Source organism: Melanerpes formicivorus, unplaced genomic scaffold (assembly GCF_026170545.1).
Source record: "Melanerpes formicivorus ecotype bairdi unplaced genomic scaffold, bMelFor1.0.p_v2 SCAF_85, whole genome shotgun sequence".
NCBI classification, from domain to species: domain Eukaryota; kingdom Metazoa; phylum Chordata; class Aves; order Piciformes; family Picidae; genus Melanerpes; species Melanerpes formicivorus.
Window position 1 is genome coordinate 2,827,663 of NW_027142437.1, and position 12,754 is coordinate 2,840,416.

Here is a 12,754-nt window from a genome sequence, read left to right on the forward strand (position 1 = left end):
GGGTCAGAGGACATTAGGTTTTGGAAGGGACCTTCAAAGATCATCAAGTCCAAGCCCCTGCCAGAGCAGGAGCAGAGAATCCAGCACAGGGCACACAGAACACATCCAGACAGGGCTGGGAAGGCTCCAGAGCAGGAGACTCCACAACCTCTCTGGGCAGCCTGCTCCAGGGCTCTGGCTGCTCTGGCAGGGGCTGCACTGGCTGCTCTCTGCAGCTCCCTGCCAGCCTCTGCTGGGATTCAGTGGTGCAGGGAGCTGCCCTGTGAAGCAAGCAGGCACCACACAGCTGTTATTAAAAGTCCTCTTTAATAGAATTCCAAATTTGGCTGCTGCAAACTTTATTGGAAGGGAAGAAAACCACAATGAAACCAGAACCAAACCTCCAAGCCCTGCGGGGAACAGCCTGGGCCCTGCAGGTGGCAGCTGGGGGCTGGTGCCTGGGGAGATCCCAGAGGCAACAGGAAAGGGGGAAACAAACTACCCCTGGGTGTGAAAGGAAGATGATAAGGTCTGAAGAGTTCCCTTGGCCTCTTGACTGGCTTAAGGTCCTTGGATAAACTGCTCTGTCTCTCCTCTCAGCTCTGCCTCTGGCTGCTGGCTCCTGCTTGGCTCTGCTGACCTTGGCCTTGCTGACCTTGGCTCTGCTGACCTTGGCTCTGCTGACCTTGTCCTTGCTGACCTTGCCCTTGCTGACTTTGGCCTTGCTAAGCTTGGCTGCCTGCTCCAAAGCAGTGCTTTATCTTGTCTGGTAAATAAACCTCTTCATCCCAAGGTTCCTCAGGTACCATTCTCCCTTCTCTTAGAAGCTCTCTGCAGGGTGCATGACAGAAAGGAGCAGCTTGGAGTCCTTGAAGTTGTATTGTTTGGAGGCAAAGGACAAGGCTGTTAGGTGTGAAAGAGAGGAGGCTGAGGGGAGAGCTCCTGGCTGCCTGCAGCTCCCTGCAAGGAGGCTGTGCAGAGGCTGCTGCTGCTCTCTGCTCCCAGGGCATTAGTGAGAGAAGAAGAGGGCAGAGCCTCAAGCTGCCCCTGGGGAGGTTGAGAGTGGAGCTTAGGCACAAGAGTGCTCAGGGCTTGGGATGTGCTGGGCAGGGAGGTGGTGGAGTGCCCAGGGCTGGCTGTGTTTGAAGGTGGTTTGGCTGTGGGGCTTGGGGCTGTGGTTTAGGGCTGAGCCTTGCAGAGCAGGGCTGATGGTTGGCCCTGGGGACCCTCAGGCTCTCTCCCAGCCTGGCTGCTGCTGTGGCTCTGTGGTATCTCTTCCATGGACACCCACACTGCCCCACACCAAGCCATCAACAGCTGCCAGCAGAGCCATGGGCTTCTTGCTCAGTGTCTTTATCAACAGCCTGGCCGAAGGCATGGAGAGCACCTCAGCAAGTGCCTGAGGATACAGAGCTGGGGGGGAGAGGCTGACAGCCCTCAGGCTGTGCTGGCATCCAAGCAGACCTGGACAGGCTGGGAGCTGCCTGCAGGCAAACCTCAGGGAGTTCAGCAAGGACAGGAGCAGGGTCCTGCAGCTGGGGAGGAACAGCAGCAGGCACCAGGACAGGGTAGAGGCTGCCCTGCTGGAGAGCAGCTCCATGGAGAAAGACCTTGGAGTGCTGGGGGGCAGCAAGTTCTGCAGGGGACAGCAATGTGCCCTGGGGGCCAAGAGAGCCAAGGGGAGCCTGGGGACTGCTTGCAAAGGCCTGCAGGGCCAGCAGCAGGGCCAAGGGCTGCAGAGCAGAGCAGAGCAGCTTGAGCTTGGAGGTGAGGAAGAAGTTGTGCAGCAGGAGGGTGGTGGAAGCCTGGCCCAGGCTGCCCAGGGAGGTGGTTGAGGCTCCCTGCCTGGAGCTGTTGAAGGGGAGGCTGGAGAGCTGCTGGAGCTGGGGCTGTCCCTGCTGACATCAGGGGGGCTCTGGAGGTCCCTTCCAGCCTGCAGACAGACTGCCAGCTTTCTGCAGCACTCAGCACTTCTGGGCTCTGGGCTCTGCTCTGCTGCCAGACCTCTGCATTTGTTCTCCCTGTTGCTCCCCAGGGGAGCACAGAGCCACATTCAGTCCTGATGCTTGGTGCCATGTCTGCAGAGGGGAGCAAAGCAAGCCCTGGCAGCAAGCCCCCAGCCCCCTGCCTAGCAACACCCCAGCAGAGCAGCAGGTTTGGGGCAGCATGGGAAGCTACCACAGCTCCCTAGAAAGCAGGCACAGCTGGAAGCTGGGCTGGAAAGGCCAGGGGGAGAGTGGAGCTGGGTTTGTGCTCTCCCAGCCTGCAACTCTGTGCTTCTTCAAGGGAAAAAATAACTTCAGCAAGAAACTAAAGACTTGGAAGGGATTTTGTTCCAGGAGACACTCAGAGAAGTCCTTTCTGGCACAGCCAGGGGCTCACCACCTGGGCCAGCCCAGCTCCCCCTGGACAAAGCAGGGGTTTGGTCACTGTCACCCCTGAGCACAGGGCTGGGAGCTGCGCACAAAGCTCTCTTTGGATCAGTCATGGAAACCTCAGATGGCAAACAGCCTGCTCCCTGTGGGGTTTCTTACAGCACCCAGCTGCACAGCAGGCTGGCATGAAGGGCAAAGAGCAGAGAGCAGGAGGAGGCCACTGCAGAGTGCCGGAGCAAGGCTGGGGAGGCAGCCCGGGGGCAGAGGCTGCAGTCGCTCTCACAGAAGTCACAGGGGGTCATGCTCTGCAGCACTGCTGAATTGTAGCTCCTCACTGCTCTTCTCCCTGGCCAGAGAGGACATTCACAGTGGTTAATGAACTCCTGAGGGCTGAGCAGCATGGGCTGCCCGGGGAGGTGGTGGAGTCACCACCCCTGGAGGTGTTCCAGAGGGGATTGGATGTGGCACTTGGTGCCAGGGTCTGGTCATGAGGTCTGTGGTGACAGCTTAGACTGGATGATCTCTGAGGTCTCTCCCAACCTTGGGGATACTGTGAGACTGTGATTGCCTTCACCAGGGAAGCACTTTGAAAGGATGCATTGGTGCAGAGCATGCCACACACTGCTGCAGAGGCAGTGGAGCACAGCCTGAGGGAGATGGGGCTGTGCAGGCTGGAGGGGAGAAGGCTCCCAGGAGACCTCATTGTGGCCTTCCAGGAGCTGCAGGGGGCTGCAAGAAAGCTGGGGAGGGACTTGTGAGGGTGTCAGGGAGGGACAGGACTGGGGGGATGGAGCAGAACTAGAAGTGGGGAGATTCAGATTAGACATTAAGTAGAAATCATTTCCCAGGAGGGTGGTGAGAGCCTGGCCCAGGCTGCCCAGGGAGGTGGTGGAAGCCTCCTGCCTGGAGGTGTTTGCAGCCAGGCTGGAGGTGGCTGTGAGCAACCTGCTGTGGTGTGAGGTGTCCCTGCCCATGGCAGGGGGTTGGAGCTGGCTGAGCCTTGAGCTCCCTTCCAGCCCTGACAGGTCCATGGCTCTCTGATCATTGCCTTTACTGCTCCAAGCACTTCAAATCACAGCTCCACAGATTGCACTGGGTTGGAAGGGAGCCTCAAAGGTCACCTTGTCCAACCCCCCCCTGCAGTCAGCAGGGACACAGCAGAATTGGCTTTGGGTAGGTGCAAGCCTTGGCTGGTGCTTACAGTGCTGTGGCTCTTTGTGGCTCCTTTTCAAGGCACTCAGCTCAAAGGGGGACTCAGTGGAGGCAGTTTCAGGCCAGCCTGATCCAGCCTAGCAGTGGCAGGGGGGAGAAAGAGCCCTGGGGCATGTGTTGAAGCCCAGCTGGGGAGAGGAGCAGCCCTGGGGGTTGGTCTGACTCTGTGGAGGGGTTTGTGTGGAGCTTTAATGCTGCCCTGTGTACAGCCCAGGCCTTGCTTTGCTGTGTGCTGGCTGTGCCTGGCTGTGCTCAGCACTCTGCACTGCAGCCCTGCAGTGCTGCAGCCTGGGGAGAGGTTTCCCATGCAAGCTTCCCTCCAGCCCTCTGTGTGCAGAGGTTTGCTTCCCCCCCAGGGCCATCAGAGCAACCTGCCCTGCTCCAGGGCAGGACACTGCTTCACACTGCTGGCTTGGGTCACAGGTTGGTTGTTATGTTGGAGCCAGTTTCCTACCAGCTGTCAATGGAGACAGCAGCTGAGGAACCAACCCCTTGGGAGAGCAAACACAGAGGTGGGAAATCACTGCCACTGTGGAGGCAATGTGCAAAACAGGCTGCAGCCCAAGGCAAACCAAGCTTCAGGCTGATGTGGCTGCACCAAAACTTGGCCTGCTCCACAGAGAGGAACTCCCTGGCTCACTCAGAGCAGCCTGCAGTGACTGAGCCACACTTACTGGGTTCATAGTAATCCACCACAGACACTGAAGCATCCTGGAGGTTGGCCACTTTGAAGTCTCTCACAGCTGGAACATCCACACAGAGCTGGGTTTCATTGAGCTGGGGAGAGAGCACAGAAACAGCCTGAGCAGCCTGGGCACAGTGGGTGGCCATGGAACAGATACCACAGAGCCACAGCAGCCCAGGCTGGGAGAGAGCCCCAGGGTCCCCAAGGCCAACCATCAGCCCTGCTCTGCAAGGCTCAGCCCTAAACCACAGCCCCAAGCCCCACAGCCAAACCACCTTCAAACACAGCCAGCCCTGGGCACTCCACCACCTCCCTGCCCAGCACATCCCAAGCCCTGAGCACTCTTGTGCCTAAGCTCCACTCTCAACCTCCCCAGGGGCAGCTTGAGGCTCTGCCCTCTTCTTCTCTCACTAATGCCCTGGGAGCAGAGAGCAGCAGCAGCCTCTGCACAGCCTCCTTGCAGGGAGCTGCAGGCAGCCAGGAGCTCTCCCCTCAGCCTCCTCTCTTGCCCACTAACCATCCCCAGCTCCTTCAGCCTCTCTCCAGCACATTGCTTCTCCAGGCCCTTCCCAGCTCCCTTGCCCTCCTCTGCCCTGGCTCCAGCACCTCCACAGCTCTCTGCCACTCAGCTGCCCAGAGCTGGACACAGTACTCAAATCTTCTGTCCCCCAACAGTAAGAGTGCATAGAGAAGGAGGCTTCAATGAAATGCTGTGTTGTGACAGAGACTTTCAGAGAGTCACAGAATCAGCCAGGCTGGAAAAGACCTCAGAGATCAGCAAGTCCAACCTATGACCTAACACCTAACACCTCCTGACAACCAAACCCTGGCTCCAAGTGCCACATCCAAGCCCTTTCTGAACACCTCCAGGGGTGGTGACTGCACCAACCCCAAGGGCCAATCTCTCTTGCTGGGAAGAACTTTCTCCTCACCTCCAGCCTAGACCTCCCCTGGCACAGCTTGAGACTGTGTCCTCTTGTTCTGGTGCTGGCTGCCTGGGAGAAGAGACCAACCCCCACCTGGCTACAACCTCCCTTCAGGGAGTTGCAGAGAGCAATGAGGTCTCCCCTGAGCCTCCTCTCCTCCAGGCTGAGCAACCCCAGCTCCCTCAGCCTCTCCTCACAGGGCTGTGCTCCAGACCCCTCCCCAGCTTTGTTGCCCTTCTCTGGACACCTTCAAGTCTCTCAATGTCCTACTTATACTGAGAGGCCCAGAACTGGACACAGGACTCCAGGTGTGGCCTCAGCAGTGCTGAGCACAGGGCAGGATGAGCTCCCTGCTCCTGCTGGCCACACTGTTCCTGATGCAGGCCAGGATGCCCTTGGCCTTCATGGCCCTCTGGGCACACTGCAGGCTCATGTTCAGCCTACCATCAACCAGCACCCCCAGGTCCCTCTCTGCCTGGCTGCTCTCAGTCACTCTGTGCCCAGTGCTGGCTTCCTCCCAGACACTCAGGACATCCTTCCACGCTTGGGGCAAACCATCACAGCTTTTAGCACAATCCTTTGTGGTTTCTTTGCCACTCACAGAGTCTAAGTACAGGTTGACTTTTCCATTGTCCTCTTCCACCTTCTTCACTGTGTGGTTTAATGGGATGGAGCCTGGTGGCACAGAGAAGCCACTGAGCAGCCCAACCTCCAGGAGGACCATTCCACTGCTGGGAGCTGTGCCAGGAGCCAGGTACCTGCCCAAGACACAGAGCAAAAGGAGCTCCCAGTGCAAGCACACTCTCAGAGACACTGCTTGGTCACTGGATCCCAGTGCTGGAAGCAATAAGCACTGAGTCACAGAATGGCAGAGCTTGGGAGGGGCTCCTAGAGATCACCCAGTCCAACCCCCCCTGCTAAAGCAGGGCCCCCCAGAGCTGGGCACACAGGAACACATCCAGGGGGGATGGAAGTCTCCAGGAGGGAGACCCCACAGCCTCCCTGGGCAGCCTGCTGCAGGGCTCTGGCACCCCCACAGTGAGGTCTTTCCTTGTCTTCAGATGGGAGCTCCTCTGTTCCAGCTTGTGCCCACTGACCCTTCCCCCATCACTAAGCACTACCCAGAAGAGTCTGGCCCCATCCTTCCTGACATCTACCCTCTAGATATTGATCACCATTGATAAGATCCCTTCTCAGGCTCCTCCAAATTAACCAGAGCCAGGTCTCAGCCTTCCCTCCTAAGAGAGATGCTCCACACAGAATCCCAGAGCTGCCAGGGCTGGAAGGGACCCCAAGGCTCAGCCAGCCCCAACCCCCTGCCATGGGCAGGGACACCTCACACCACAGCAGGCTGCTCACAGCCACCTCCAGGTGGGCTGTGCAAGTCCCTGCTTGCTGCAGGGGGCTTGGCCAAGCTGGCTCAGGAGGTCCCTTCCAGCCCAGAGCAGTCTATGCTTCCATGAGCTCACCCTCTGGTTAGACCTTTGTGTGCCCACACACAGCACCTCCACACAAGCAAATGGATCACTCAGCTCACCAGAGACAATTCCCAGGCTGCAGGGAGGGATGAGACTGCAGGGGAGTCACCTACCTGGTGCAGACATTCACAGTCAAGTGGTTTCTGTCATCTTTGTCATCCTTCACATCCACATTCAAGTCAAAGGCTTCTTGTTTGAGGCCAGCTCTGAGCCTCTGCTCAGGCTCTTTGGTGTGGTAGAGAACATTGAGCTGTGGGTTGCAAGCAGAGACTTTAGAATCACAGAACCATAGAACCAAGGAGGCTGGGAAAGGCCTCAGAGATCAGCAAGTCCAAGCTATCACCCAGCACCTCCTGACTGACTAAACTCCAAGGGCCACATCCAAGCCTTCCTGAACACCTCCAGGATGCCATTTGGAAGCCAACCTGTGTGGTTACACCTCCAGAGTGCCTAACAGCACAACCAGGACTCCTGCCCTGCTGAGACCTCACCTGGAGTATTGCAGCCAGCCCTGGGCTGCCCAGCTCAGGAGGGACAGGGATCTGCTGGAGAGAGCCCAAGGGAGGCTCCAAGGCTGCTGAAGGGACTGCAGCACTGCCTGGGGAGGAGAGGCTGAGAGCCCTGGGGCTGTGCAGTCTGCAGAGGAGAAGGCTGAGAGGGATCTGATCAATGGCTATCAATAGCTGAGGGCTGGGGGGCAGGAGGCAGGGGACAGGCTCTGCTCAGCTGCACCCTGGGATAGGACAAGGAGCAGTGGATGGAAACTGCAGCCCAGGAGGTTGCAGCTCAGCAGGAGGAGGAACTTCTGCCCTGGGAGGCTCCCAGAGCCCTGGAGCAGGCTGCCCAGAGAGGTTGTGGAGTCTCCTGCTCTGGAGCCTTCCCAGCCCTGTCTGGATGTGTTCTGTGTGCCCTGTGCTGGAATCTCTGCTCCTGCTCTGGCAGGGGCTTGGGCTGGGAGCTCTCCAGAGGTCCCTTCCAACCCCTGACACCCTCTGAGTCTGGGATAACACCAGAGGAGTGCTCACATGGGACAGGAGCTGTGGTCTTGTATCTAAGAGTTGTACACTTGAGGTTCATAGGAATTACTCTTAAACAAATATCCTCTTCTGTAGCAGGAGAAATGCAATCAGCAGGACACAACTCAGGCAGACAGAAGGCAAACTCAGGCTAACTGGAGCTCTGGGGCCAGCTCTGGAGCCTCTGTGCCAGGAAGGATCTGGAGGTGCTGGAAGGTGTCCAGAGCAGGGCCAGGAGGAGGAGCAGAGGGCTGGAGCTGCTCTGCTGTGAGCACAGACTGAGGGAGTTGGGGCTGTGCAGGCTGGAGAGGAGAAGGCTCCCAGGAGACCTCATTGTGGCCTTCCAGGATCTGAAGAGGGCTCCAAGAAAGCTGGGGAGGGACTTGTGAGGGTGTGAGGGGTCAGGGAGGGATAGGACTGGGGGGGATGGATCCAAGCTAGAGGAGGGGAGATTTAGGTTAGATGTTAGGAAGAAGTTGTTGCCCAGGAGGGTGGTGAGAGCCTGGCACAGGCTGCCCAGGGAGGTGGTGGAAGCCTCCTGCCTGGAGGTGTTTGCAGCCAGGCTGGAGGTGGCTGTGAGCAACCTGCTGTGGTGTGAGGTGTCCCTGCCCATGGCAGGGGGTTGGAGCTGGCTGAGCCTGGAGCTCCCTTCCAGCCCTGGCAGCTCTGTGGTTCCCTGGTAAGGGAGCTCAGGTACAACCAGCAGCTTCCCCCTGGTTGCTCTCTGCTGGTTTATTTGTGCAGCTATTTCCTGCCAGTGCAAAATGGGTGAGTGAGAGCTAGCCCCAGGGACCAGCACCCCCTGGGCTCAGAGAGGCAGGGGTGGACATGGAAGCAGAGCAAGAGCCTGATCCACAGCCTGCCTCCAAAACGTGCCTGGGGCCTGCACCTCCCAGCCCTGGGTACATCAAACCAGATGAGCATTTCACTGCCAGCTCAGAGCCAGGCAGCCTTCCTGCAGCTCAGGGAGCAGTTGCATGATCTGCTTCATCTGGGCAGTCTGCAGCCTGCCCTCAGGCACCAAGCTCTTGCCATGCCTGCTCAAGAGCTGCCAAGCTCTGCTACCTGAGCCAAGAAAGGATGTGGGACAGGGCAGGGCAGGAACACCAACAACCTCCTCTTTTACACACAGCCTGGAGAGCTTCCAGTTCTCCTGGTGCAGATGTACAGAAGATCATAGCCTCACAGAGCTGCCAGGGCTGGAAGGGAGCTCAAGGCTCAGCCAGCTCCAACCCCCTGCCATGGGCAGGGACACCTCACACCACAGCAGGTTGCTCACAGCCACCTCCAGCCTGGCTGCAAACACCTCCAGGCAGGAGGCTTCCACCACCTCCCTTGAAACAGTGGGAGAGGAATGGTGAAACCCTGCACACAGTGCAAGAGGAGAGGGAAAAACCTTGAAAGAGTGGAAGAGGAGAGGTAAAAACCTTGAAAGAGTAGAAGAGGAGAGGTAAAAACCTTGAAAGAGTGGAAGAGGAGAGGTAAAAACCTTGAAAGAGTGGGAGAGGAGAGGTAAACCCCCTGAAAGAGTGGGAGAGGAGTGGCAAAACTCTGGACACAGTAGAAGAAGAGTGGTAGAACCCTTGAAGGAGTGGGAGAGGAGTATCAAAAGCAGGAAGTCCTTCAAGCTGTCTCTACTGCTCCAAAAGGGGCCCAAGAACAGCCCTCAGACAGCTGGGCTGGAGGGTGAAGGGCAGTTGAAATGGAGAGGCCACTCACACACCACAGTGCTGCAGGTACAGAGTGCAGAGCACAGCAAACACAAAGCCATAGCAAGGCAAAGCTCCACACACAGCTCCCCTTACACCAGGCCAACCAACCCAGGCCAACCCCTCAGTGCTCTGCCTTCCCCCACCTGGGCACTGCCATAAGCCTCAGGGCTCCTCCTTCCCCCCTCTTGCTAGGGCTGCTGCCAGCCTGCCTCGGTACCAGGCTGGAGGATGATGAACCACAGAGTGCCAGGGGCTGGGAGGGAGCTGCAGAGCTCAGCCCAAGGCCTCTGCACCCAGCAGGGACAGCCCCAACTCCAGCAGCTTGCCCACAGCCCTCTCCAGCCTCCCCTTCAACAGCTCCAGGCAGGGAGCCTCAACCACCTCCCTGGGCAACCTGGGCCAGGCTTCCACCATCACCCATCCCTCATTTCACAGTCAGCACTCTTGGTGCTCCATAGGCTGTGCCCAAAGAGCCCTGGGGTGAGCTGGGAGGCTTTGGTGGCAGCAGGAGCACAAAGCTACAAGCAAACAGCTGTTTCCTCCACCACACTGCCCAGAATCAGCCCCTCCTGGAGCTCTTGCAGGGTGAGGAGTGCAGGCACTGCCAGCCTCCACACACAGGCAGCAGGTTTCACCCCAAATCAGTCTGTTGGGGTTTTTCCTCCCCCAGGAATGCACTGTTGGGCAAGCAGCCTCTGCCACTAATGGGTCAGATCCTCTGTGTGGGGAAGTTTGCATGAGTTAGTGCTCTGACAGGCTGCACTTGGGCAGGAAGGAGGCTCCCAGGGGAGGGACTCTCAGCACTGCACTCTGGCAGGCTGCAGCAATGGGATGGGAGTGCCACATCCTATCTGCTTTATTACTTGTGACCCACATCTAGCCTGTGTCTGGGGTGGGAGGGGGGAAGAGAAACCTCACTCAAAAGGCATCAGGGCTCTTTCTTCCAGAGCATCAGACCTGCCAGAGGAAGCAGAAAGGGGGAAAGAAATGATCCCAAGAAAGAAAAGCTGCTGGAGAAGCTGCTCCAGTGTGCTAAGGACAAGAGCTGGGCCACAGCCCCTCCTGACTCAAAGCTGCAGCCAAGGAGCAAGAGCAGAGTGGCCTGAAAGGAGAAGACACATCAGGAACCTAAAAGGGGAAGATAACCTGGCACTGGGTCCTGGGCAGCAGCTCCTGGGAGCACAGCAATGCAGGAGCCTCAGGAGAAGATAACCTGGCACTGGGTGCTGGGCAGTGCTACCTGGGAGCACTTTTGATGCTCACACAGCAGTGCAGGAGCCTCAGGAGAAGATAACCTGGCACTGGGTGCTGGGCAGTAGCTCCTGGGAGCACTTTTGATGCTCACACAGCAGTGCAGGAGCCTCAGGAGAAGAGACCTCACACCACAGCAGGTTGCTCACAGCCACCTCCAGCCTGGCTGCAAACACCTCCAGGCAGGAGGCTTCCACCACCTCCCTGGGCAGCCTGTGCCAGGCTCTCACCACCCTCCTGGGCAACAACTTCTTCCTCACAGCCAATCTCTCATGCTCAGAGACTAACAGCTCTGCACCATCCCAGCCTTTCCAAAGCTCTTCTCTTCAGCTCTGTGGGCCTGGCCTCTACCATGTCTCCAGACCCCCTCAGGAAAGTCTCTCTGCAGCCTCCCTGCAGGATCCCTTTGGGTATTTGCAGCAGCTCTGAGGTCCCCCCAGTGCCTTCTCCTCTGCAGGCTGCACAGCCCCAGCTCCCCCAGGCTGTGCTCACAGCAGAGCTGCTCCAGCCCTTGGAGCATCTCTGTGGCCTCCTCTGGGCTCCCTCCAGCAGCTCTGTGTCCTCCTCCTGCTGGGGACCCCAGAGCTGGAGGCAGGAGTGGAGGTGAGGTCTGAGCAGAGCAGAGCCCAGGGGCAGAATCCTCTCTGCTGCCCTCTGCCCACCCTGCTCTGGCTGCAGCCAGCACCCAGCTGCCTGAGGGCTGCAGGAGGCACTGCTGGCTCCTGGGGAGCTGCTCAGCACCCAGCACCCCCAAGGCTCTCTCTTCAGAGCCACTCTCGACCCGCTCTGCCCCCAGCCTGCATCTGTGCCTGGGACTGGCCCAGCCCAGAAGCAGGACCATTCACACAGGGTCTGCCCCACAGCTTTCCTCACTTGGTGGAGTGCTTTGGCACTGATTTGAGCCACTCCTGGCAGCTCAGTGATAGGAAGAGCCTCATGAAGCTTCCCCAGGCAGCCCTTCCCTACAGAGACAGCTTGGTAGCCAAGAGAGACTGCACTGCCCACCTGGAAGACAGCAAACCCTGCTCCCTCTGCTGCCACTGTCAGGGTCACTGGCTGTGCAGGAGCAATCTGCAGGAGAAGCAAAGGAGGAAGCCAACATTATGCCAGCTGCTCCAGGCAGCAGGCTGCCCGGGGGTGCTCCTCACTGCCCTCACTACCTCCTTGCTCTGCAGCAGGAACCGGTTCCGGGAGTCGATGGAGAAGGTCTCTGGGCTGCTCCAGGCAGGGGCAGTCACTCTCACCTCCATCTCTGTCTTGCCCACAGCTGTCAGAGCTGCAAACAGACTCAAGGCATGCAGGGCCACCACTGTGTCCTGTGGAGAGAAAGAAATCCTTCTGTAGGAGCCTGCAGAGGCAGCAACCTGGGCACAAGCCATGGGCTGGGAGGCTCCTGCTGCCCAGGCTGTCCCTGGGGCTGGAGGCTGCCTGCAGGCAGCTCCACAGCTCTGTGGGGATTGACAGAGCCACAGCAGCAGCCAGGCTGGGAGAGAGCCCCAGGGTCCCCAGGGCCAACCATCAGCCCTGCTCTGCAAGGCTCAGCCCTAAACCACAGCCCCAAGCCCCACAGCCAAACCACCTTCAAACACAGCCAGCCCTGGGCACTCCACCACCTCCCTGCCCAGCACATCCCAAGCCCTGAGCACTCTTGTGCCTAAGCTCCACTCTCAACCTCCCCAGGGGCAGCTTGAGGCTCTGCCCTCTTCTTCTCTCACTAATGCCCTGGGAGCAGAGAGCAGCAGCAGCCTCTGCACAACCTCCTTGCAGGGAGCTGCAGGCAGCCAGGAGCTCTCCCCTCAGCCTCCTCTCTTGCCCACTAACCATCCCCAGCTCCTTCAGCCTCTCTCCAGCACATTGCTTCTCCAGGCCCTTCCCAGCTTCCTTGCCCTCCTCTGCCCTGGCTCCAGCACCTCCACAGCTCTCTGCCACTCAGCTGCCCAGAGCTGGACACAAGGCTCCAGGTGTGGGCTGCCCAGAGCTGAGTGCCAGGGGACAATCCCCTCCCTGCTGCTGCTGGACACAGCATTGCTGAGCCCAGCCAGGAGGCCTTTGGCTCTCTTGGCCCCCTGGGCACACTGCTGCCTCCTCTTCAGCTGCTTGCCCAGCAGCACCCCCAGGTC

General features: G+C 58.8%; 1 protein-coding gene across 1 annotated transcript in view; it reads right to left on the reverse strand.

Annotated features, from left to right (window-relative positions):
• Window positions 1–287: 287 nt before the first annotated feature.
• The window catches only part of CD109 (CD109 molecule), a 56,105-nt gene continuing 43,638 nt past the window's right edge, over window positions 288–12,754 (reverse strand). Inside the window, exons 23-28 of the mRNA XM_068165192.1 lie at window positions 11,795–11,950; window positions 11,640–11,705; window positions 6,769–6,905; window positions 5,779–5,935; window positions 4,241–4,343; window positions 288–2,700 (exon numbers count right to left, since the gene is read on the reverse strand). Of these exons, the coding sequence (XP_068021293.1) occupies window positions 2,510–2,700; window positions 4,241–4,343; window positions 5,779–5,935; window positions 6,769–6,905; window positions 11,640–11,705; window positions 11,795–11,950 (810 nt within the window). The 3' untranslated portion in view covers window positions 288–2,509. The remainder of the gene's footprint in view (window positions 2,701–4,240; window positions 4,344–5,778; window positions 5,936–6,768; window positions 6,906–11,639; window positions 11,706–11,794; window positions 11,951–12,754) is intronic.